The following is a 27,620-nucleotide window of genomic DNA, read 5'->3' as shown; positions in this document are numbered from 1 at the left end:
GGGCGTCCCTTGGCAGGGGGGGGGGGGTGAGAGTTGAAGGTGAAAGTCATGCATCCCTTTGCAGGGGGGAGGGGGTGAGAGTCGGAGGTGAGAGTGCTTCACCTACTGCATACACTTTACAACGCTATAATTTATTACTGAAATATGTAGCTATGTGTTCGGAAATTCCTATAAATTGTTTTATTAATAACTTTTTAACGAGTAACATCCTGCAGTTAAAACTTCCTCAAGGTCACTCGGGGTCATGACCTTGATAACATGTCAAGGCCAATGTCATTGGGGAGAGCTCTCCTGATCTACACTTTTACCTCATATTTGAAAATTTCAATGTCTCCGTTAATAATTTTTTTCGGACTTTTTTATATTATAATTTTTTAGAATTTTTCAGAATTTATGAATAATTTTATAATTTTTTAAACTCAGATTTTTTATACAAATAGGAACACTTTTCAGAAGTGTCGAGAAAATCTACACATCTCACAGAATTCATATATAAGAAAAATTCTAAGGAAATATGTAGACTTTCTCAGTATTTCTGAAAAGTATAAATTACGAAGCAATGACCAAAGGGCGCGAAATTATGGTCGAATATATCTTTGTCGATATGATAGCTATATGTATTTATCATACCGCATATTTACCTCTTCCTCTCGTTTCGCTTCCCATTTTTATGGTAGATGGCGCAACGATGTACTTTCCGATTTATTTTCTTGTGCACTCGTTCAATTCTCCAGTACTCGATTTTTTCAGATTCTTCAAATATGCCAAACGTCTTCTAAACGTCATCCTCAGAAATACCAATTTTATCTCCCGTTATCGCAAAATTAACTATTGTTGAAACATTGTCTTTAATATCGTCATAAAAGAAATTACAGCTTCGATCTTCAAAACAATCAAACTTACTTTCATCACAAAACATTCATTGTTACAGGTATATAAATTCCAACTCTTCTCGGTTGCGTTTCCCGTAAAATCTTAAGCAAGCAACCTCGTTCCATACTGAAATATGTTATTTTTTGCGTGATAATGTATTATGTTACTTTTCGAATGAATGTGCTGCAACGAGAAATATTTCAAACATTTAAACTGATCACCCATGATGTAATGAGAATACCAGGTGTAACATTGCGCATAATGATAGCTGAATATAATTTGGCAGGGTTGATTAACTCCACAAATAAATATTTTTAATTAAGGCTCCTGAATAGTCACTACAGCCATATTGAATCGTCAAAAGCAAAGAATGACACGTTAATTTATGTTGCATGCCATTTGTAACTAAAGATAATTTGGATAAATCCAAATGATGAGATTGCTTTAAAACATTTGTAAAAATCGATGAAAACTATGCTTATTCTCCCTGACAGTCAGTAAATAATCATAAAACGGGATAAAAGGCATGTGTAAGTGAAAATAAACTACGCATGCGCATTGAATAAAAGCACTTCATCTGCCTTTTACCACTTTTTACGATTATTTACTGACTGTTAGGGCGGATAAGCATAGTTTTCGATTTTTATATATGTTTTAAAGTAATCACATCATTTAGATTTATCCAAATTGTTTTTAGTTACAAATGGCATGCAACATAAATTAACATGTCATTCTTCGCTTTTGATATTACGATTCAATATGGCTGTGGTGACTACTCAGGAGCCTTAAACTACTTAAATATATCCCAAATTAATTATATAAATATAAGTAAAGTTAATAAAAAAATTATTAAAGGAAAAAAATGTATATAATTAAAACTACAAATTTCTTTATTATGTGCAATTATAAATCTTATTTTTATAATAAATATTTTTTCCACGATAAACATAAGAAGATAAATATTTGTAAATGAATAAGCAGTACTAAAAAAACGAATTGATATTAAATAGATTACTATATTTAAATCTCAATTTAAAATCAATATTAATATTAACATTTTGTGCCGCTCCTATGCAATTAAATCATTGCCGTCCTTATAACTTAAGTCTCAAAAATAATTTAATCTAAGTTAATCAAATTCTATATTCTGTTGGTTATCGCTTTCATCAAAATATGTAAAACGCGTGTCGATAAAACTATTTAGCTTAAATTTTCAATTAAAAAATGCCATCTTTGGAACCTTTAATTTCTGATTGGTCACAAATGTCGCCATTACTTTGAATAACTACGCTTCCATCAGAATGTTACATCTATAGTTTAAAAAAAGCCGCTTTTTTCAAATTGCTGGAAAAAAACCGGAAAAATTTCGGTTTTTTCCGAAAAATTGGTTTTTTGAAAAAATTGCTATGCAATAAGTAACTTTTAAATTCCTTTATAAAATTAATGTGATCTATGAAATTATGTAGCATTATTTTTATTAAAATTTTTAAGTTATCCTTCTTTTTTTATAATAAAACCTAATCTAACCTTCCTTTAGTACATGGCAAAGCTTAAATAGACAGACTTTTAATTCTAGTTTGCCACTTCGGTCTAATGAACTCCTGAAGTATCTCTTTGTAGTTTTTTTTTTTTTTCAAATATTTTGTTACGAATTCAGTTTAAATCCAAATTATTTTCTAGACCTATTATTATCATATATAAACATGATATTTGGACTCTATATTTTTAATTCTTAATTTTTAATTAATTAAATCTTACATTAATGGTGCAATAATGTATGTTTTGTATATTTTATTGAATACATTATGCGACCTCAATCTTTTATACAATTTCAAAATTTCTGTTAACTTATCCCGCTGTATACCCTATACGCAATTATTTTCTTTATGAAAAGAACCGAGAAGCAAACGTGGTAGGTTTTACGAATACGCGTGAATTTTTCCAAAATGAATTTTTCTACCCTTAGGAAAAAAACCGAAAAAATCTGCGGAAAAATTAGAAAAATTAGGTTGTTTTTCCGATCCTTTAAAGCTATAGTTACGCCTAATATTTTTGGAGTCATTTGGACGCATATAAATAAAAACGGGATAAATAAACAAGGAGAATTATGATGATACAGTTTATTATCGTTAGCATTATTTGAGGTACATGCGCCGATTCGCGCGTCGTATCGGGACGTTTCCTTTTTCTATTTATTTTCATTATTTTTTTTTCTTTCTCGTTTATGTCCCTGTTCGAATTTAATTAACGAATCGGACCCGGAAAGGTGCATTCAATTGACAAATATATATAAAGGTGGGAGTAGAAGGAAGCATCATCGGTAGATTACGAATTGAGCGCAAGAACATTAATTTACAGATAAGAGGGAAGGGAGATAATACCACAAAGCTCTACGAGATAATTGTTAGTTAAATAAATAAAGAAGCGATTGCGTTTCTCTTGAAGAAACGGTCGGATTTCGGCGATTCATAAATAACGAAGGAATGCGGGTGCCCTCCTTCATCATCTCCTCCATCGATTATTCTCGCGAAATATACTCAAAATGCATCGGAATTCAAGTAATGGCGAGTTTTACTGGTAAATTGAATTGATTGATTGCATCGCGTAGAACACTACTCCAGCAAATACCAATTAACAGTAACGTCTGCTAGTTATATTTTCCTACTCAATAATATGACCCAGCAATCACTAACTAATATTAATTATTTATTAACATAATTGTTAGTGTAATTTCCCACTCAACACATGCGTTATATTACAGTTATATTGTTGAATGGGAAATTAGGACTAACAGTTAACTTATGTTAATTAACTTATGTTAATTTTAGTTGCTGTTTGTTGGGAATTGTGATGTATTGCTCTTTAAACCTTTTAGAATAAATCTTATTCTGAAGAATAAAATCTCACTCTTAAAATTGAAAATTGAGATTCCACTCTAAAAAATGAGAGTACAGTTATATTGTTAAGTGAGAAATTATAACTAACAGTTATGTTAGTGTTAGTTGGTGTTTGCTGAGACTTGACGCTCGACACTATTTAGATAACACAAAAGCTAAAATTGGGACATAAGACGTGTTAAAGACTTTTTTACAAGCACCGTCTGAAGCTCGTGTTACACTACATTGGAGATTAACGATTGCGAATTGAAGATTAGAATTCAGCCAATCAGAACAAAATAAAAATTAAAATTATTTGACTCGAATTCTTACCTTTAATTCGCAATCCTTAGTCTCTAATGCGTATTCCCTAAACTTTCAACGTGGATTTCACTCTAAAGACTCTTTCACAAGATTGGTTCAATTTTCATTCTTTAGAGTGAAATTCTATCCCAAAAAATTTGAAGAGTAGTGTGACACCGGCTTAAAAGACGTCTTTCATTCCAATTTTAAACTTTGTGTTGCCAGACTAGATCTGTCTGCGTTGCACGTATTTTTTGCACTTAGCATCTTCACTTTCTCTCTCTGCAACATCCGAATATATGTATATTTATCTCCTTTTTTAAGTGCAAATATTTATGCAGATTTCAGGCAACGTGAACAGACCTCGTGTCTCTTGATTGTCTCGAGAACGGATTCGGCACGCGCGTTCCTTCAGCTTAACTCAACTAGGTATAGTAATAATATTTGGCGATAGTAGTAGTAATAACAATGGTAATAATAAATACAGACGAGGCCAAGTCAATAGCTTTCGTATTCTAACTTGGATCGCGCGCGATCGAGATCGTCTTTCAGTCGCCTGTTCGTGACTTCGTGCTGACGATTTTCCATTTTAAACGCGATATATTTCGTTCCTCTGTTGCATACTTTCCTCACGAAATCTTCGCGCGTAGTCCGTTAGTGCTAGATAAATTTTTTACGTCGCAAGAGCGTCCGCGCGACGCAAGCGAGGAGGAGAGCTTTTTCTACGATCTTCTTTTTGCTATTCTTTCTTTCTTCCTACTTGTGATAGTGTGTCTTTTGTTGCTGCTTTATTATCTGATCTATCAAGCACGACCGAGAAAATGATTCGATTGGTGTCGATTAAATAATTGGCGCACAGCTGGTCAAGTTCTTCCACTTCTTTTTTCTCTTTTCTCTCATTGATTGAGATATATATACACATATATATATATGTGTCTATTTATGTATAATCGTCCAGCATAGCAGAAATCTTGCATATTACTCACTCTCATCGGGTTTCCAATGGCGACGATTGTCTCCGTCACGTTTGGTCAACCGAAAGATCTTTCTGAATAATTTTCCCTCAGAAATTTATTTATGAAATTAATTGTAAAAATATATACATAATTTTTCTCAAATAATAAAATCTATCATTCTACTCTCTAAATTCTTTGAAGTGGATTTTCACTCTAAATAGTGAAAATTGAGCCAGTCTTGGAAAAGAGTGGCTCCATTTTCAAGTTTTAGGGGTGAGATTTCACTCTACAAGCTTTAAAAAGCACACAAAGTAAAATTGACATTCGAGATATTTTTTTATATCAGAATATTGGAACTCTTTTTAAATTCATCAATGATCATCGAGATGAACTCTTGTCGGAGATTATTTTTATTGTAATCGTTCAGAAATTGCTAAATTGGTGGCTTACTATACTGAACGATCTCTACTTACTACTCTCTAAAACTCTTAGAGTGAATCTCACTCCTAAAGATTGAAAATTGAAACACTAAGGCTGGCTCAAGAATTTTCACTTAAAATGAGATTCCACTCCAGAGAATTTAGAGAGTAGTATTTATGACAGGGGGGGGGGAAAGTTCAGGTTAACGTATCCATAAATATGTTAGAGGAACGTTTCAATATTCGATAAATACACAAACTATTTATTTTCCGCATAAATCGTATTTATTTTCATAAATTTTCTAATTTTCTTGTTACAACAATATATACTATCTCTCGCCGAAAATAATAATTGCTTACTTAATTGCCCAATTATTTAATTGACACCATTTTTCCAAACGGTTGATACGATTTTGCAAAGAAAGGAGAAACTATCTAATCACTCTCTCTCTTTTATCATCGATGAGGTATTTTTAAGTAAGATTTCCAGTTTCATGTATCGATCAATTTATAATCGGTTATTTATATAAAATCCGAGCACCGCTTTTGTATTTTTTTTCTTGTAAAGAGAAATATATAACAGAGATTTTCCTTTCATAAAATTTTTTACCGTTAAATCGAGATATTCTTAAATCGAGTTATTAGTTCAAATTTTAGTTGTGATTGCTCCGAAATTTAATTGTGATTTAAGTTCACATATGATTTTCTTTGCTCTTTCATTCTTGAATTCGTCAGCAAATTATGAGCTACAGCTCATAATTGGCTGCTTTTTTCCCATATATATTTCTCGTAGTTTTATTTAAAAATCAGTAGTCAGAATATCTGTTAAGACTTCTCACCTTACTTTCTCTACTTTCAAGACAATAGGAATCCTTTATAACATTATTAACTTTTGAAGAATTTAATTGATTTGTTTGCTACTTTCTCTACTTTTATCTCATCCTATTTTCTCTTGGAATTTTTCGTTCCATTTTTAATAACAAGCCCTTTCTCAAGACTGGTTCAATTTTTATTCTTTAGAGTGAGATTCCACTCCAAAGAACTTAGAGAGTACACAGTCCTGGATCGTGCATCTCTCGCGTTCTCGGAGCGAATTCTTACTTAATTGTACCTCGTCGTTGATCTTTCGATAATCTCAGTAAGTAGTTTCAGACAACCGTAGTCGGGCAGCTCGCGCAGCTCTCGTCCGAACCAGTCGGACGGTGTGCCTTCATCCGGCGGCCGAGGACGGTTTCGACATTAATTCGAACGAGTATAACGTTTTATTTTATTTTTCTTTTACGTTAGTTTTTTTCTACACACGCACGTTGTTTTGTCCGGCGATGCTTGATTACAAACGGGAAGGGGGAGGGACTTGATGAGGCTCGACATTCGTTAATGAAAGCGCTCGTCTAGCGATTCGCGTGATTCACGCTTTTCGCGCTGTAACTTTTCCGCACGTATAGATCCAACGTGACGTGTGTATATGCGTGTAATACTGGTAACATCATTGTCTCGAAGAGATAGCAAGGAGGAGCGATATAATTTTTCTGTAACGATGTATTACGTTTTTCTCATCGCAAATCTCTTTCTCTGCTTTTATATTTTTTTTATCATACCTTTCGATAGAAAAGAATAATTGAGTATTTTTGTTTATATACTAAAAAAAAATTTACTCAGTGTTAATAAATATTTATTTGTAATACTAATATAATACTAACTAAATATTTAGGTATTAAGTAAATATTTATATACTTATTTAGTACAAGAATTATTAATTTGATTTATCATTTTTTATTGAGTAAATATTTAATAAAAAATAAGTAAATACTTAATTCGTTAGTACTATTTAAACAAATATTTAATAAATTTAAGTAAATTTTTTTAATGGACTCAATTATTGAATATTTTTATTGAATTTAGTTTTAATTCAGGAACAACTCGATTTTAGAGACGACAAACTTCCGATTTCTTTCTTTCTTTTTTTAAATGAAAAGATGTCGGACGGAGAAGATGCATTGAAACAACTAAAGACTGTCCGCTCGTCGTTGCTATCTTCTTCACTTCGATTTTCAATTGATTGTGGCAAGATGTGTTTTTTTTTATTGATCTGTTACTTAATGTTTTCTTAAAGCACAATGAGGTCTCCTCCTAACTCCTCAGCTCCTCGCCGCATCCGCCGTCCGTTTCGAACTTCTCGCGACTGCCTTTTACGGAGATTTATTTCGATTGCCTCTTACGTCCCATGTTGCAGATCTTGAAGTGGCACAGGGACATGTCTGAAACATAAATCGCGTCCGTTACTCGCCGCTGTTGTAGCTGCATCTCGGCGAATGCCATATCGCTCCAATAACGAGCAATAGCACTCGACAATGATTTTTAAATGGATAATTTTGGAGAAAAATGAATCTTATATATTTTTTGATGTTAAAAATGAGGTTAAAATTTATTTTACGGGCTCCAATTTTTTGTTATAAAAGATTAGATATGTCCAACCGATATATCTGATCTTTTTAAAAAACTCATACATTTTTGCTAGCAGCTTATTGTGTGAGATCTTTTTCTTGCTTAAAATAATTTATTTTTGTTTGAAGCCTTTTATAATGAGTAGAAAATCATGTTAAATTCAGTAGGTATTCCCTGTGAATCATTTTATTATTTGTTGAAGGGATAAGTACAGGAATTTTTTAATGCATGTTATTCAAAAAGCTTTTCTCACAAACAAATTTGAAATTAGCGCAAAAAATTTAGTAAAACCATTCTTTTTTTGTATTCGTACTTATCAGCAAACAAATATAATTATTAACGTCACGAATTAATCTACCTATATACTGTCCTTCTGATTTTTATGATTATTTGTTATAATTTAATAATTGTTATAATAGAAATATATACATATTCCTATTAAATTTAAAAAATTTTTATTTATTAAATTTTTTAAAATTTATATATATTTACAAAAATAACGATCTTATTGAAATGTTTAAAAATTTAACTAAGTACAGATCTGAAAATTTTATTGGAGCATCAAAATAATTATGTAGGATGTTCAAGCTAGTTGCTAAAATATTAAAATTTATTGCAGCATTGTTTATTATGCTTATATGTGAGTCTCTTATTAATTATTCTAATGGTCCAACAAAATTATTTTCTACCTAATTTAATTTTTACATATTTTAACAAAATTGTTTCCATCACTTTTCACACGTCGTATGTTTTCACTATTCAGGAGCAATACGGATTGTCTCGATTGCTTCAGCCGCATTCTTTTTTAATTGAAATGCGAAAAGAATACAACGTCTAATAAGCCTTTGTAAGTGGTCGTCATGCTTTTTTAGATTATTATTAGATTGCTTGCACTACTGTATCACGTAACGTATTATAAACGCAACGAATGACATTCGAGGCCGCGGTGAGAAAATATTTGAACTTAAAATGCTTTCTTTGTAAGATTAAAACTAAAAGTAAAACTTAATTTGTACACCTACTCACTTCAAATGAAATTAAAGGCTATTAAAATTATTATCACGCGTATATATCAATATATTTTCGAAGCGGCATTTATATATTTAAATAAACACTCTTAATTTTTAGTCATCACAAACTATCCCTGCTGTAAATGAAAAGACAAAAAGTTGCTTTCTTTTTCTTAACGAACGTAATTGTCAAAAATACCGCTTGTTTAAATGAAAAATCTACGATCGGCGATTTGCGCCCCTTACGAGCTCGAATCAGTTTCGAGGAATCAATCAAGTAAGACACGCATGAGAAAGAGAAAGAGAGACAAGAGAGAGAACGAAAGACATGTAATGGCGTCACGCGCCAATTGCTCCAATCAATTGTCATCGGTCGCCTTCGATCGAATCGAACGCGGCGCAGATTGCCATGTATACGTGTATGTAATACATATATTTATTGTCGAGAAGAGTTTATTCGTGAAATTATCGATAGTCGAGAAACGATCTTTCGGATTTTCTAGAGTTTCCCTCCGACACTTATCGCCGAAATAAAGAGGAACATATTCTCGACCGTCTTCTCCAAAAATAAAAAAGAATTCTCCGTGAGATTTCCTGAAATGTGCGCGGCATAAACTTCCAATTTTCGGGATCCAGTTGACTAATCCTGGGAGGAACGATAATTCCGAGTCATTTCACGTGGCTACGGAAAATCCGCGGGAAATACCGCCGAAATGATCCCGAATGTCCCAAACGTATCTCCTTGACGGATATCACCGATATATTGCAATGTTACTAGAACGTTTTTCCGTAAGATTCTTCTTGTGAGTCCTGCTTTCTCGTTTTATTCTCGCTTTTTATTTATTATATTTTTCTTTAACCATTTTGCGATGTGATACTCTTAATTTTTCTGTTTCATAAATTTTTATTAGTTTAAATCAAATTTTGATTGGGATGACACAATTTTTTAATAAAAAAATAAGAAAATTTTGTAATTTACATATCAGCTAAATTATGGTTATTCATACAAAATATTTGTCTCAGTATTGATACGGATTTGAAAATAATTTTGGACCATCAAAATAATGTAGAAAATAAAAATATGATTAATGCTGTCAAAAATTATGACATTTTAACTATAATAACTTGAATGTCCTAATTATTCTGATGGTCCAATAAAATTATTTTCAGACCTGTATTTAACTAAATTTTTAGATATTCAATTAAATCGTTCTTTTTGTATACACATATATTTCTATAAAATTGTACAAATAATTATAAAAAGAAAGTAGGCAAGTGGATTAACTCGTGACGGTTGGTAATTAAATTTATGTGCTTAAGCAGAAGTGAGAAAGAATGATTTTGCTGAAGTACTTAAATATTTAGTTATTATACACTGAAAGAAAAGATTAGCTGAATATGGCATTGTTAATTTGTTGCAGCAGCCAATTAAAAATGCTACGCCAAATTTTACCATCTAATTTGCTGCAGTAGCCAATATTTTCTTTCAATGTAGATATGAAAACAGATTAAAAAATTATTTTGTTAAATTATCAAAATAATTATGTAAGATGCTCAAACTGGTTGCTAGAAACTTTCTGCGTATATAGAACACTAAAGTATTGCTCATCATGCTTGAGAGTCCTAACATCATTATTTTGATAACTTAACACAGTTTAACAAAATGATTTTCAGATCTAGCTAAATATTTAGATGCTGTAGCAAAACCATTTTTTTTGTATATCAAGGTTCGCATTCGCGTGATTTATCATTTCTCTTCTATAAAAAAAAAATAGATACTTATTATCATAAATAATTTTCGCTTTATCCTCTTTTACGCAAGATGTATCTCAAAAGTATTATGACGTTCTAGTGTGATTCTGTGGGCCTCGATTCAAACCTGCATCTTCCCTTTGCAACAAAAATAAAGACTGTGTCAGAAATACTCACAACTGACTGCATTCACACCTTGTCGTTTGCCTGGATGTTGATGATCGTGGATCATAGCCGCGGGTACCGGCAGCGCTTCCGGTTCCGCTTCTCCAGAGGAGTAGTCCGGTGGCGGTTGTTCCATTAACATCGCACGCTCCCGCTCCCTCGCCTTCGCCTCCAGGAGTGCCTGGATCTCGATCTGCTCGTCAGTGATCTCGTGTTCCTGCTCGACTACTCGATGCTTTTGCTCCATCAACTGCTTCAAGCGATTCACCAACATCTGCGCGCGATCGAGTACAATAAGATTCGAGAAATATGATATAAAGTAATTAAATTAATAATACAATTTTTGTTGTGGAATTTGTACACTATACAAGGTGAACCCTTTAATGAATTCTCCGTCGACAATGCTGGACTTTAAAGGCACAGTCAATTTTTTAACTGTAAATATTCTAAAGGATTTTAACGGAGGAGTCTTCCACATTAATTTAAAACGAAAACTTCATATAAATAACGTCCGAAATGGCTTAGTTTCAAGGATAAATGGTGGAAGGAAAAGTTTCGTTTTTTCCCGAAAATTCCAAAAACTACTCGGATTACTTTGACAAAATTTTATGTATATTTTAAAGACATAAAGACTTATCTTTTTAAAGATGTCAGTAAAAAAAAATAGATCAGTAACTTGTGATAAAAATTAGATATAACTTGTGGTTTTAATCTCATTTTACTTGACAATAATATAAAAAATAATTTTCTAGCTACGATTAATTACTATATTGATGGTTTTGTAGTGAAAGACCAAAAACTTTTAACGGTACCACTACAAAACCATCAGTTTAGTGATTAATCATAGATAGAAAAATACGATTTTTACATTATCATCAGGTTAAGCCTAACTATTATAATTAACCAGAAATTAAATGAAAAACCAGGCATTAAAGTATATACTCACGATATTCTCCGCCTCGTCCGCGGGATCGCCGAAGAGGATACCTGGCGACAGCGGTTCCGGTCGTGGAAGCGCGTAGGCCCTGTCGCCACTTATGGTACAGGACAGCACGAGTGCCGCCAGCAGACACAAGCTTATCCTAGCGGCGGCTCGTCGGCTACCTCTTTCCGTCATTCCCTTGTATCTCGTGCTCTCTGCGGAAACGAGAGAAAAGCGCGCTCGTACAGAAGATAAGGATAACGTGGAGAATTAATATATAAGGTATCATTTGTTATTACAAGAATTAATATGTGATCGTAATGACGATTGGTAGAGAAATTATACGAGAGAGAGAAAAAGATGATTTAGATAAGAATTATGAAACGTTTATTACGATAATTTACGAGTTAAGAGTTTTATTTTCTAATTTTGAGTCACTCGAAACGTCCTTCCCTTACAGAAATCTAATTTACTAAATGTATACGTTAGTATAGATTATTTACTTTGAAACTATCATAGAAATGGATTGTTTTACATTTTAACATGTAAGTTAAAAATGACAAAATGTTATTTAATTCAAGCAATTGGTTTATTTCCTTTGAAACACTAAACAAAAAATTTATTAAATTTTAATAAAGATTTCTTTTAATAGTACTAACTGAATATTTACTTATAGTAAATAAATATTTAGATAAATAAAGAAACGATAGTTAAAAATTAATGGTTCCTGTTTTTAAAAAATATGTGTTTACATTCAATAAATATTCAGCTACTAATATTCAAAGAAATATTTATCAAAATTTAGTAAATTTTTTTCTCAATGTATCTAATAGGTTTTCTATAATAAGTCATTACCTAAACCAAGCCTGTCCAATTTGGGCTCCGAAGTCAAAACGCAAAGCCATCGACGTGAAAAAAACTCAATGTGAGTAAGATTTCATGGACTGTAAAGTGTTAATCACCGTCGCTCACAATCAGATGCGTATCAATACTTTATAGTCTTTGAAAACTTACCTATATTGATTTTTTTTTACGTCGATTGCTTACGGCTTTGCATTTTGCCTCTAGAACTGAAATTGGACAGGCCTGGTTTAGAGGAACAATTTAATTATTAATACAACCGGAAAGAATTTCGACACGTAGACCCGCGTTAGCGAACCTTATCTCGCGAGGATGAGAAAATTAAGAGAAAACGCAATCATGACGATTGTATCACATGCACCCTGATGTTCCTTTCATCTCCGGTCGAAAGATAAAAAGTTCTCGCGGGTTATCCGCGCGTTTACGTTGCGCGGGAGATTCAAGTATAGAAGGCGTTCGTCGGCGATGATCTCGCATTGGTCTAATTGATTTTTTGCTCCGTCATGGACCGAATCTTTATAGGGGCGAACAGGCGGGAACCGGGCGGGAGTTTTGGTACGATCCGCGAGCGAGGGTCTTCCAAGGGTTATCGCGGATTATCCTCTTGACCGATACGGCATTATCGCGTGACGGGCTGCGTGTCACGTGATAACGAAATAAAATTTAGTGGGAGGGAACGGGACCGCGACTAAGCTGTCGGGCACGAAATTGCGCGATATCGCGCGACACGTACGATGACGATAGTGGGAAAGCGATAGCGACAGATGTACGCGGATACGTCGCGCGTCATGGCGATGATCATAATAATGGTGATGATCGAAATAATGATGAATATGTACCAAAAAGAGGTGGCCACAACGGGAGCAATCGCTACTGCCTGAAAAGTGAAAGAGAGACGCGGCGCGCCTCTTTTAACTATTATTTATAGATTCTAGATCGATTTCGCACTATTATTCGCTGATCGCGAGGACGAGCGCATCGCGACGCTCGCAAACAAAACGATTAGAAACCAATTCGCTCGCGTTCGACGCAGATGATCCGGCGGTTTATTTATTAGAACACAAAAGGGACGGTTTTGCTGAAGTGTCTAAAAATTTGGATACAGTAGATTTAATAATAATTTTGTCGGACCATCAAAATAATTATAATAACGTAGTAATTAGCTTTATTGACGCTCCGAGAGATATGTTTTGTACCTTTTAATTAACAAATTTTGTTGTGTGTTCTAATCAAAATCTAAGTTTTTGAAAATATTCTATCACCATGAAGTTTTGGGAGTTGTTTTGTTTTTTGAATTTGAAATTAGATCGTTATAAAAAAATATATATCTGTGTGTGTGTGTGTGTTAGATTTTTGTGTTCAACGAATATTTCAAAGAGATTCGAATCGGTTTCGGACGGTTGTGACAGGTTCCTTGTCAATCAAGATAACTTTGGTCCAAATTAAAAAAATGCACGTATCTAAAATCGGAATATCAGAACATCATAAATCTCTGCTGTGATCTATTTAAATTTACTATACACACACACACTATCTTATCATTTCAATATGATTATAAAAAACTCTAAAAAGTAAAAAATTTCACAGAAAAAAACGTACATTAAGAAATGAAATCATCAATATCAGAGAAAAAACATTTAAGAGTTTTTAAATAAAATATTAATAAGAACAAAAATTAAATTTTGAATCAAATAAACCCGAACAGATCAGCAAAGATTAATGCTCGTTTTTACCAATGCATGTAATTTAATTTTAATCTCAATTCAACTAATCTTCATCTTTCCTTAGTTCTAAAAATTAGAAAAGAATGAAGAGTAGGTTGAACTGAGATTATAGTTAATCTACAATGATAGAAACGAACATAAGACACCTTAGACTCTAAGTTTGACATACATGCTACCTGGGCTTTATTAAAATCCGGACCAAAATCACCCCATTTTACGGTATACCGTTTAATTCAAACGCGCCGAGAGATGCAAGCCGTAGACGGAAATGCCGCGCGCGTGGAAGTCCTGCCAGGACTCAGTTGGGATCGCACGAACGTAACTTACTTTGGTCGAACCTCGCCGAGAACTCGCGCTCTATCTCGCCGACGATACAACACGCGGTGGTAGAATGAGCGACGAAGGGCTGTTGCACCCTCTATTATACCCGCGCAGGTGTCCTCCTCCACACCCGTGTGCCGCCTTCCGCCCTCCGGGAGGATCTCACTTAACCGCCCTGTAGTAGGTGTCGGACACGACGCGGAAAAAGATGAAGAGCTATCGCGACCACCGCCCCTCGTGCATCCTCGTTTCTTCATCGGCAAACGTCAAAGAGCAAACGTACGTGACATGCACCCCAAACACGTTTACTGTTTACAAACGGTTCTCCTTGACCGCGACGTTAAAGTCACGCACTTAGAATTCTGACTTGGAATCCAAGGTAAACCTGATATCGTGTGAACGGAATTGTGTATAAGATGACGTTATTGCATCGAGTGGTTTTCGATTTTCCTTCCATTGTTGAATCAAATCGGCGAAACATTCCTTTACGTGGAATCGCATTTGTGACTTGTAATTTAATTTCACTTACAGCTAAGGTTACCATATCTGAATCGCAAGAAAAAAGTACATATGTGTACTTAAAAAAAAATGATGATTCGGGGGCGAATGAAGGGGTAATTTCTTAAGAGTTAATTACTGCTAATTCTACTTACGACGTAAATAATAGTAGGAAAAATATTTTGTTCTATATGAACAAAATTTTGCTGTAATAACAAAAATTTGATTGAACTGTAATTTTTTACAAACTAAATTGTTTAGCTGGTATAAACAAATATTTTTGTTATTATAGTTATAGCAGAAAAATGTATTTTGTAGAAATAAAATATTTATGTTAAAAAATGCCACAACTAAAATTTTGCTGAAAGTACTAAATTTTTTCCTAATAAATTTTGAAACATCTAATACTAAATATTACATATATTTTTCGCATTAAATTTAATTACAGTTTTTCAGCATATCAACATCTTTATAATATGTCTGATTGAGTATCAAAATTATTAAAATTGCTTGTCAATTTAATTCGCGAGTTTACTACAGTAGTTCAATTTATATAGTCCGGACAAAGAATTCGGCGTGCAGTTCGAAAGACAACAAATATGGTATATATGCAAGTACATACACATTATATATGGTAATTCAAAATTGAATTATTTAAGCATTAAAGATCCAGCTTCGACCGTTATAGGCATTTTAATTTCTAATATTGATTGTGTTCTCACATAAACGGTCTAAAATAAAGATTCTTAATATTGACTAAATACATTATAAACGCAAATAAAAAAATAAAAGGACAATTTCTAGACTTTGTAGATCAAAAGTAAAAAATAGTAAAAGAGAAATCTTTTTTGTTATCTTTAGCAAATAAAACATTAAAAAAATAATTAAAGCGATAAATTTTATAAAGGTAAAAATGACTTTTGGTGTAATATTTATATTTGTTCTTTGTACGAGTTGTGTCATTTTGGTTCTTTGAAAAAACATAATCAATGTTTTTTAATTAACGTAAATTAAATGAATTTTATAGACTCAGCGTCTCTCAGTAACTTTATTATAAATTTTGGCATGCATTAATTTTCTTGTATTTTGCATGGGAATCGCATTTCCCTTTTTTACACAAATCCGTTCCTCATTATTCTGTATATGAAAGAAAATATTTGGATAAGATAGTTGAAAATGAATGATTTACAAGAAAAAAAATTTTTATCTCATATTTATTGTCCAAACGAGATAATGTATCTCGTGAATAAGAAATATTTCACATACAAAGTTTTTCTTCTGATAAATATTCCTTTAATAACTTTGCGTGCGGAATGAATACAAGAATTAATATAAACAAAAGTTATGGATCTGTACAAAAGTACAAGCAAATTACCTACATTGAAAATAAAAATTTTTCATTTGACTAGAATAATTTAGTTTGTCTTTATTTTTTGTTGAAGAATTATTATTTAAATCAAATACATATATTATATGTTTTTCAACGAAAGAAATAAAGATGAATTAAATTATTCTAATTATAAATGAACAATTTTTTTTTAGGGTACTGTAAATGTAGGTGACTTGGGACAGTGCAGGTAACTTGGGACAGCATATATTTTTGTTAAATTTAATCGTGATATCTATTCACACACACACATATGAGTCCCTAAAGAAAGTTTAAATTAAAAATTTTTTTAGTTACCCTGGATGGATTCCATGATTAAATTTAACAAAAGTACATGCTATCCCAAGTTACCTACACTGTCTCAAGTCACCTACATTTGCGGTAATTATCAAAATGGAAAATCATTTCTATCTTTGACCTTAATTTATTGCCTTATATTAATCCTTTGGACTGGAGTTGACGCAAAAATTTGTAGCACAATTATTAACGCTGAGTTTGTAAGCCATTTAACTTGTTAATTAAAAGGCACTAATTCATTTCAAAGAATCAATTTAATGTATGTTAATTAAAAGTATCTCATTAATTTAAAGATCGAAATGACGTAATATAAAGAATAAATAAATATTCGTAAAAAAAGAATTAATACTAAGTATATTTTAATAAAAATAATTCAAATTTATAGATGTAACAAAAAATTATATGTTTTACATTTTTTATATAAACAGATTTATAATACTGATTGTGAGTTCAATATATCCACCATCATCTCTGAAGAATTAAGGATTTTGAATAAAAACTTTAAATATAAAATGAATTATATCGCCACGTATTACGATTCGTTGTTCGCAAAAAACAAATTTATTGATATGATACTCATCGTCCGTATTTGTTGAATGAAAATAAATCTTCGTATCTCGTGTGTCTTTATTACTCCATCAGGAATAGAGTTACTAGCTATATTTTTTTTAACCCTTTTAGGGTCATAAAACTTGTGGTCATTAGTTAACATCTTGCATTTATAAAATTATATCACAAAGAATTCACAATAAAAATTATGTTTTAGAAATTATTTTATTTTATTAAGTACCTGCATTTAACATGTAAAAAAAATTATACTCCCTTCCCCTCTACTCCCGGATTATCATTATTTTTTAAAAAGTTTATATATATATATATACTCTTTTTGTGATTCAGATATGGTAACCCTAGTCGGGGATTATTTGAATCCGGTTCGGATACTCCCGTCTTTGTCTATCTCGTGAATATTTTACTTCATTTATTTAACCGCAACGCATTGATTACAATGATGACGAGGAAAATGACGCGCATTATAAGGCTACCGATAATCTCGACGCAATGAAAACAAACCAACGTCAAGCGGACAGGATAGCTCGCCTTCGATGCGCACATTCTCCTCCGAAGTCTGAATCTAGGAAATTTAGGCATTCGAGCGTGGGAAGACGAAGGTTGGCGTTTTAGGCAATATAACGCAATCGCGAGAAAACGCGTATACGAAATCCGGTCACAAATCAGTACTGATGATCGAATGTTTATAATTAGACGTTTAGCAACATTCTGTACTGGGAAAAACATCAGTATTGCTGAGAAAAGTGATTATTTACTTTCTTCCTTTTAAGTAACAGTAAGTATTATCTTTAATAAACAATAATAATCTTCTTGATAATAATCTTATAAAATATATGTACCTATTATAAATTTCAGTAAAACTCATTATTACGTACTCAGAATAAGAATTTATTTTTTTCGAAGAATATTATAATATTTATTTTAATTTAGTAACTTTGTGAAGTACCTATGAAACTTACTAGGATTCAGAATATATTTTGAATAAATTTGACGCTTGAGATGAACCCTTTAATAGATTTGTGGATATATGAACTTTCGAAATACTTGAAACAAGTAATTGTTACTTGCGTATAATACGTATTTTTCTATGTATACATCTTGGACAGACGGTGACACTCGTGATCGTTCCTTATCACAACATAGAGTGGAAGGGATGAGAAGTACACGCGATTACGGAGAGGAAGAGTATTATCGAAATTTTCGATGAGGAGATTCCTCCTCCTCTTCCTCCTTCTCCTTCCGTCCCTTTCTTCTCTTCTTCCTCGGGTGAAATCTCGCGTCTGACGAAATTCTTAGAGTTCTGTGAGTAAATAAATCCGAGCATCCTCGATCTCGATCGACCTCGATGGACGATCGGGATCGCCCAATATCTGTCGACAGATAAGACGCAGCGAGATCGTCCCACTCGCGATATCGGCTTCTCGACGAGAGTTAGAGAGATAGAGAAATGCTATTTAAAGCATTCCTGTGCTACTCCGAAGATTATTGTACTTGAGTTGCTTCCTAATGAGAGCTTAATAACTGTAGAGTGTAGATTATTGATTATTGTACGAAGGCTTTCGACATTGTGAGGAATCAACGCGTCAGGAGTCGACGCAGAAAACGATGCGTATTTTTTTTAATACATTTAATTTTGATTAGATATTAGATTTTGATAATTAGCAAGATTTAATGTTGCTAATAAAGGATCAAACTGGAGCCGAAACGTACATATATATTGGGTTTTCGGAAAAGTCGTGACGTATTTTTTCTATATAAAATGGTGGTTTTCTTTTCCAGTATATTCTACAAAAATAGGAATTACACCACTTGATAGAGGAACGTTTCAGCTTTAAGAATCTATATTTTTAATTGCGATACGATGATTTTTACGGATGATTTTACGAGCAATAAAGACAGAATGTTTCTTTTTACTTAATCCGCGAGTAATTCAGGAAGAAAAAATCGTAGGAACATTTTTAAAAAACAATTTTATAGGGAAAGCTTCAAGCTTTCACGATAGATAGTCGAAAATTTGTTTGGGGCTACAGATCTACAAATTGAAAAAAAATTTTAATTTTTTTCAGCTCGTAGTTTTCTATATGTAAAAATTACAAAACTCACATAAATTATAAAAAAAAATAGTAACCATTCGAAAGTAGAGATTTCGAGTTTTAAAACCCTTTTTTTAAATTTAAATTTTGATCATTTTTAACGAAGTTACGGCTGCTCTTAATAGCAATACGGAAAAGCGACATTATTTTTCTGACAACCCAATAATTATCAAAACTAATTAAATATATTAAATATATTAAAGAAAATACGCACAGTTTTGAAGTTAACTCTTAGTGTCCACTTTGTTTTCGTCAGATAAAGATCACTCTTAGGTATTCATAATCAATTTTTAAGTATATTTAAGACTGTTTTGAGTACAATCTTTTAAGATGTCGTAAGCCAATCAGAGGGCTACATTAACGTCTTAAGACATTACTTAAGACTGTCTTAAAATAAGAACGGACTATGAAAGCAACTTCGATTGCTGTCTACATGTATATATCCACGTGTATCAATGGAGAATCCCGCGCCGTGCGTCTGTTTGGGCTTTATTATCTAATACCCCATTGTACGTGCACGGGTATTTGCGAGCGTGTAGTACGGCTGCTTGCGCAACTACACCCTCGCTTTGTTCGCCCCACCTTTACGAACGAGCTGCTTAGCTTGCATGCGGAATTAATACAGAGCTACCTGGGAGGCAGTGTAGGGACTCGCGATAGATTTGTAATTGATCCCTGTTACCCTAGTTACTCGGGTTTGAATGTTGTAATGCGCAAAACAATAATCAGGAGAAAGAGAGGGGAGGGAGAGAGAGAGAGAGAGAGCCACGTGTAGAAACCTTGCAAGAACCCTCACAGAGTATTTATTAATATTAAAGAGCCTCAGAGAGAGAGGGTGGCAAACTGCTCTTCCTTTGATTGGTTATCAAAACTCCATAGACATGGAAGAGATAGGAGAAAACTAGTCACGTGACCAGTTTGCCACTCTCTCTCCCTCTGAGGCTCTCTAATTAATACGACATACACATAAATTTACACAGGGGCGTCCTATAACTTTACGTGTGTGGCGGTGTAGGTGGTGGTAAATGAGGCTTTATTTTCAAAGAAAAATACATTAGATTAAAATAGATTATTAATATCTATTTAATTTTCAAAACATTTTCGAGGAAATTATTTTGAAAATTAAAAATAATTTCATTTTTGTTCTCTCTCCCTCTCTCTTTTTCTAATTTAAAAATTAATAATCTTATTCTAATTTGTGTGTGATGTATTTTTCTCGTGTATCATAAATAAATTCTCTCTTAAAAAATCAATAAATTAATGACCCGGATCATATTAACTTGAACTGATTTCAATATTCCATTCGAACGAATAAATTTTATTCCGATTCAATATTCATGTAACTTTTTCTATTTATTATTCTTTTATTCAGGAATAGAGTTTCCTTCGTTCTGCCTAAATTCGCTCAATCGCGTTGAATATCATGTCGACTGACGATGAGGATCAACAGCAGCAAGGGGAAGAGAAACCGTTCGCCGTGGAGCGCGCGAAAACCGGCCGCGCGAAGTGCAAGAGGTGCAAATGCCCGATTGAGAAGGGCGAGATACGGATCGGCAAGTATGTGGCGAGCTTCTTCTCGGACGGCAAACTGATGCCAGCCTGGCACCACGTCACCTGCCTGTTCGAGGCGTTCGCGAAACAACGCGCCAGCACAAAGAGGATCGATGATCCCGCGGAGGATGTGAAGGGCTGGGAGCAATTGTCCGATGACGACAAGAAGGTCATCCTGGACAAGCTGGAGGCATTTGAAAAATCCTGTAATTATCGAGAGAAAACACCTCTTTTTCCTACACGATTTATTTCATCACAGAGAGAACGGTTTTGCTGAAGTATCTAAAAATTTAGCTACACGAAAAGAGATTTTGCTATTTAAAATCTTGTTGGATACAGATGTGAAAATAGTTTTGTTGGGCCATCAAAATAATTATTTTGGAAATTATAAAAAAATGATGAGAGCAATGCTGCAAAATAATTTTATATTTTAGCAACCAGTTTAAGTTTTCAAGAAAATTATTTTTAGATCTTTCAGCAAAATTGTTCTTTCCGTGTAGATACAGATCCAAGAATAATTCTGTTTGAACAATCAGAATAATTATGTTCCTTCCATGTAGCATCACGTTTTTTACCCTCGTCTTCTTATATCTATATTATCTTAAATTAAAATCCCATTAACTGCAGATAAGATTAGCTAGAAGTATAAAAGTTTGCTTTGATTCCCTACAGTACAGTTGTTTGCAAATAGTTTTTCTTATCAATCTCATATGATTCGTAAATTACTGTTACATATTTTTGTTAAGAAAAAATTAATTTCGAATTGAAAGAATGAACGATTAAAAGAATATCTGATCTTTTTGAGACGTCCTACGTGCCTTACAAGACTTGAACTTCATTCTTATCTGTAGATCCGTCACTCCGTCTAGAGATCTCTCGGAACGATTAATGTTCGAACGTAGTTGATTATATTCTTTATCATCATCTCGAAGCGAAGTTGCGCGATGTTGCATGAAGAAATCATTGAAAGGCTTTCCTCTTCGAAACTATCGCGACTTCTAATAAATTTTCTTCCTTACAATTCGAGCTTTGCGACGGAAAGTTTCAAGAAGCTCGACGCTTATGAGACAGCCATTTACGAGATTGCCATTCTCGAGGGTGGAAAAGTTCATCGATATTGAGATACAAAATTACAACGTGTTATATTGCGCTATTCCTATTGCGTAATTTCATCCTGTAATTAGAAATCGGTTTGCGAAGGTGGATACTATTTCCAATGTACGTAGGAAGATTTGTTGAGAAATTTCGTCACATTAAATTTGATCGATGCTTATCTTCGGAACGACTTATTAGCATTTTGTCAATTTTATTACGATTAATATTATTTTGATAATAAGTATGTTAAATTTTTTTTCATTTAAATTCAAAAAATACAAATCAAATTTTTACGGAAACATTATAAAACACGCAAAATTTGTGAAGTAAAATGAGCAAATTAAAATTAGAATTAATAAATGAGGCAATTATAGTTTAGCCGAACTTTTTCATATTAAAAAATACTAAAATTTCATAACTTTAATTTTTTTCCACAATTTTAATTTAAAATTATAGAAACGAAATTATTGCTTTGTATTATAATGAATTAATAGCATTTAATGCGTTAATTCCTCCTTTTAGTTCCGGCTAAGGCATCGAAGAAAGCTGCAACGCCACGTAAAGCGACTTCCTCTAATAATTCTTCGGGAGAAACAGCGAAGAAGACTTCAGATCAAAAGAGGGTCGCAACAGACGATAAAGAAAAAGATAAGCAGAAGGTGGGAAAGAGCAAAGTTCCGTCGAAGGATGACTCCTTTCGCGAATTTCGGCGCGTATGCAGCAACGTCGCCGACGTCGACGCCTACACCGACAAGACCGCGATTATCAAGAGGATGTTTACGAAAGGATCACTCGGGGGTAAGTACCTCCCTTCCTCGTTATACAAGATCAAGATATAATACGTACAGTAATAAACGTTCTACCGAACTCCCGCTAAATTAATTAATGTAATCCGGTCGAAGATTTTCGACGACAGAAAAATTGTATACTATAAACGTTTGTTCGAGAATGATTAAATGGTAAATAATTAATAAACATAAACTAATAATAAGGGCTACGAGCCAATAAATGATATATTTAAATATTCAGACGTTTCGACCTTTTGTCAGGCCATCTTCAGTGTTGACAAAATTTAAAAAATTAACACAATAAATTAAATTTCTAACGGTTGGATACACATAATTCTATTATAATTGCGTAAAATAATAAGTTTCTGTGATACACATAATTCTAAAATTATAATTACACTGATATAAATGAAGGTGATGGGATCTTCGTTTGTTTGCAGTAACAATATAGTTCCTACTCTCTTGTAATTAGTTATCAACTTCATTGTGTGTAATAGTCGCAATTAGTAATCCTTGTTAATAAAATTCAGTTGAAAATTGAGTCCATGTTAATAAAATTCAGTTGAAAAATTGAGTCAATCGCTAAGAGTATAAGTACATATTCTGTTAATTAATACAATTGATTATAAATTATAAAAACCTAATAAATAATTAATAATATTGACTGCGAGCGACGGGAATGATTGACGCTGGATAGCGAGATACAATTTAATCGAGATTAAACAATTATTAACTCTTACCATACAAGGTCGGTCACTAGTGACCGAGCGATTTCTATTCGTGCAAGTTTCTTTGAGTCTTTCGGTAATTATAAATTATACTACATTTTATTATTTTTTAAAATAAAATTTCAATATTTATTCTAGAAAGTTTAAAATTCGTTGGCGAATTTTTAGAGATTTTTCGAACCATTCTGAATATTAGGTAAAAAAAAACGGACGGATTCTAGTGACCCATGTTTGGACGGATGAGGCACCAAATTGTATCTTGTATTATAATATAAGGGTTAATGTGTGCAGATGAATTTTCACCTATTATATTATTTGGTACATTCGATAATAAGATTACAATAACTTTTGAGATTAGAGACGTTTAGGTGATCTTAATAAGTCGACAGAAAATTATAAATTGGCAAATTTTTGAAACTTAGGTCTCATCTTTTACAAAATCGGTCAGTTTCTCTTTTCCTCACTATAGCATTACGAGATTCGTACGTATTGTTGCCTATTGTGCTTTTCCATAATATATATAAAGGAGAATGAATAAATCCATCCGAACGTTGAGTGTCTTATTAATCAGAATCCTTATTATGATATTTTTACGAAGGTGGAGATGTTTATTAAAGATTTGTTTTGCCATTCTCGCGTTAAATTTTCCCGCAGAAAGGATGATTTCTAAAGAATTTATACCTACTTTATTGTAACGTGATGGATATATTGTTATTAGATAAACAAAGTAGAGGATAAACAGAATTTTTGCGCCATTTTTCTTGTAATTTTGGACACGCAAATAGAAAATGTATTGCTGCAAAATTATTCTTGCGAAATAATTGTATATGTAAGTAAAGGATAATATTATAAACTGCATACAGAGATGCAAATGTTCGAAAGTTTCCATGAATTAAAAGTATCCCCCATGTCCACAACACAGTACTAAATAAAGACACCACTTTGCTGATCTGTATATGCCATTAATACTTATCGTGACTTATCGTGAGATGTACGGTTTTGGCCGGAAATGCAAGTTTACATTAAAAGAGTGCGATTTGATAGGGATATCGGATTTATTTTTGAGCAAAAAATGTATCTCTTTCGAAATCGACATAACACGCGATAACACCTTTCTTTAATTAAGTGATATTACAAAACAAAAGTGACTTGTCGTTTCGAGGTTGTCATCAAAAGTTGTTCTCTTGTTTAAGCAGATAATCCGATATCTATTGCAAAACGTTAAAGATATCACAAAAAATGATAACAGTAAAGATCTAAAAGCTTCCGAGATTTTTATAAACTTTCTTTTGCAACACTGATTTCTTTCTTTCAACAGAAAAAAGTAAACGAAATAGTGATTACAAACAACCCAATATAAATTCCCGGGAAAAAATATTTCATATATAATTATATAAAAAATTGACGTATTTTATATACAATTGTATATAATTATATATAAAATATGTCCATATATATATAACATTTTTTCCCGGGTTCCTTATATTGTGTTGCAATTTTTAATTAATTAAGAAAATATTATAAAATCATCTGCCGTGTTTAATGAAAGGTTTGACTTTATAACTTTTTTTTAAACTAAAATTCGACTTATTTTTCAACATAATCATCTTTTAAAAGTTACTGACTTATCAAACTGTCCACATAGCTAAATTTTTACATATTTCAGCAAAATTATTTTTTTCCGTGTGATTTGTTACGCGATACGTCCTTCTCCCTCACTTGTGTCTAGTGAGTTGCTTTATCGAATAAATAGAAAGATGCGAAGGCAGGACGTGAGTCGCGCGAGACAGAGGAATGAAACAAAAATGAATCACGGGACTTCGTATGTCGTAGGCCGCGTGTTACGACTGCGGCGAAGAAGAAGCGAAAACGAGGGCGAAATGAACGAGCGAGCTGATGCAGAATTTAGCCGATTCCATCAATGGGGATATCAATGCGGCGCTTTTCTCTTCTCCGCATAAACACCACAAAGTCTATCTCGTCGCCACCCTCGTCCCGCCACCACCCCGAAGCCACGAAGCTCCCCCGCTTTTTGCGTTACTTTATTTCTCATTCCATTACGATCCTCTTCTCGCATTATTATCACTCTTCCTCGCGAGAGAACCTCGTCTTCTTTTCGCGCGGTTTCTGCCTCCCTTCCCCTTATTCCTCTCCCTCTTTCTCGCGCACGCTTTTCTCAGAGGCGAAGGGGCGAGACCCGGAGCGGCGCGCGGTTAATAAATATGATATCCGGAATCGGATACAAGGAAACCATTAATCATCCAAGCGGGCGCGAATGGGACCTGGGCACGCTAAGTGGAAGATTTTTACCGGGGTTATCTGCGTCCGGACGAAAAGAAAGAGAGGCCGCGAAACCGTTTAAAGCTCTCATCGAGGTTTTGCGAGAAACTCCGTATTTTATACGAGCGTGCCATTCGAATTGCTTTGCACTAAAACTCTGCATAAAGCGATTCTTCACGATCGTTTCCCAGATGGCATAGAGAGAAAGTTCAAAATAATTCAGTCGTATGTCTTCAATTTTGAACTCATTTTCAGATGCAAGAATTCTTTTTCTTAAAAGTTTTAGAAAAAACTTCTTTTTGCATCTGAAAAATGAACCCAGAATTGATAACATACGACTAGGCACCGGCCGATGTGAGTGGAGTGCAATCGAGAATGTAGGCTAACAGGATCATCCCTTCAATAAGCGCTCAGTAATTCTTTAAGTTTCATAAACCTATAAATACAGATCTGAAAATAATTTTGTTGGACCAAAAAATTTCGATACATATTTCTTACAGTAAATAAATATTTACTCAATAACAAAAAGATACTTGAATCAAATTAATGGTTTTTGTATCAAATAAATATACTTTTATATTTAATATTTTTTTTAATGTTGCGATTTCAAGCATGATGATCTATGGAAGAAATTTTAACATTCTAACATTAGAGACACTATAATGAGAGACTGGCATAGATGGACTAATTTTTGATTGGCTGGATATAGAATGGCAGAAGCCAATCAAAAGTCGTGCTGGTAAGAGGATGATAGTACAGCCCGAATTCTGATTGGCTTCTGCTTTCCTACTTTTTCTGCTTTTCCGTCCTAGTTGCGAACGCGTCCTATGACTTATCGTCCTGTGAACGCCATTTTCTAGCCAACTAGAACTTATACCAGTCTCTTATTATAGCGTCTCTATCTAGCAACTAGTTTGAGCGTCCTACATATATAATTATTGTATTTTAATGGTCCAACAAAATTATACTTTCAGATCTGTATCTAGCTCAGAAAAACTACTCACTGTCGTTGTCGCAAGGGTTGACGAGATTCTTCACGTAGCCAATATCAGTCTTCGCTAAAAAATTCCTGTTCTTCCTGCAAACCTCCCTGCTTGATGATCGCTCGGCTTACCGCAGCACGCCAGCTCAAAGAAAGATTCGTCGCTTTATATAAGTCTGTCCTTATATATACGTCCGATTCGCGGGTGATCGCGATTACTTTAAGTCATCGCCAAGTCCACTTTCATTTGGATATTTTCGCGTATCTCTATATATCTGTGCCTCTCTCTCTCTCTCTCTCTCTCCTCCTTTCGCCTTTTCGTGCTTCTTGAATGATCTCACTTGTCCCGCGGTTTTGCAAACTATCGATTCTCGGTCTTTTGCAGCGGAATCATCGTGTCTTATAAGCACTCTGACGTCCCCACCTTCAATCGCGAGGGGAACCTCTTCCTCTCCGCAAATATGGTTCAGTTGAATGCTGCGACAACGGCGAGCCCCTTCTCGCGTTAGCCAGCTTGGCTCCAGACTATCGTCTCCTCTCTCACCCTCGTGTCCTCCTTTATCTCTTTCCTCCTTCTCATCTTCCCCTCCTCCTTCGTTTCCACCACCTTTACTTCTCGCGCGAGAATCCGCGGGCTCTTTATCTCGATTCCGCCCCGGCATTCTTCGCCGCCGTTGTCCGTCGACGAGGCTGAATGATCGCGTTTTTCACAACTCGGCGCAAT

At 33.6% G+C, this 27,620-nt stretch overlaps 2 protein-coding genes across 5 annotated transcripts in view; one reads left to right on the top strand and one right to left on the bottom strand.

Annotated features, from left to right (window-relative positions):
- DNAlig3 (DNA ligase 3) overlaps positions 1 to 27,620 on the top strand; it is a 53,320-nt gene that overhangs the window by 1,754 nt on the left and 23,946 nt on the right. For both annotated transcript variants that reach the window (XM_018457953.1, XM_018457952.1), the window contains 2 exons: positions 20,846 to 21,229; positions 22,641 to 22,916. In XM_018457953.1, coding sequence (XP_018313455.1) covers positions 20,896 to 21,229; positions 22,641 to 22,916 — 610 coding nt within the window. In that variant the 5' untranslated portion in view covers positions 20,846 to 20,895. The remainder of the gene's footprint in view (positions 1 to 20,845; positions 21,230 to 22,640; positions 22,917 to 27,620) is intronic.
- LOC108729039 (uncharacterized) lies at positions 7,388 to 27,282 on the bottom strand. 3 transcript variants are annotated; one of them, XM_018457956.1, is made up of 4 exons: positions 26,919 to 27,282; positions 11,746 to 11,936; positions 10,830 to 11,073; positions 7,388 to 7,685 (listed from the first exon to the last, which is right to left on the bottom strand). In XM_018457956.1, the coding sequence occupies exons 2-4, from the start codon at positions 11,914 to 11,916 to the stop codon at positions 7,627 to 7,629; spliced, it is 474 nt and encodes a 157-aa protein (XP_018313458.1). In that variant the 5' UTR covers positions 11,917 to 11,936; positions 26,919 to 27,282; the 3' UTR covers positions 7,388 to 7,626. The 3 variants fall into 3 exon arrangements, with proteins under 3 accessions (XP_018313458.1, XP_018313456.1, XP_018313457.1); XM_018457954.1 differs by having other exon boundaries at positions 10,812 to 11,073; positions 26,919 to 27,281; XM_018457955.1 differs by lacking the exon at positions 26,919 to 27,282 and adding an exon at positions 14,634 to 14,700 and having other exon boundaries at positions 10,812 to 11,073.

Source organism: Mycetomoellerius zeteki, unplaced genomic scaffold, assembly GCF_001594055.1.
Source record: "Mycetomoellerius zeteki isolate Tzet28-1 unplaced genomic scaffold, Tzet1.0 scaffold698, whole genome shotgun sequence".
Lineage (NCBI taxonomy): Eukaryota > Metazoa > Arthropoda > Insecta > Hymenoptera > Formicidae > Mycetomoellerius > Mycetomoellerius zeteki.
The sequence above is the reverse complement of the archived record's forward strand: the minus strand, read 5'-3'. Positions and strand labels throughout refer to the sequence as shown.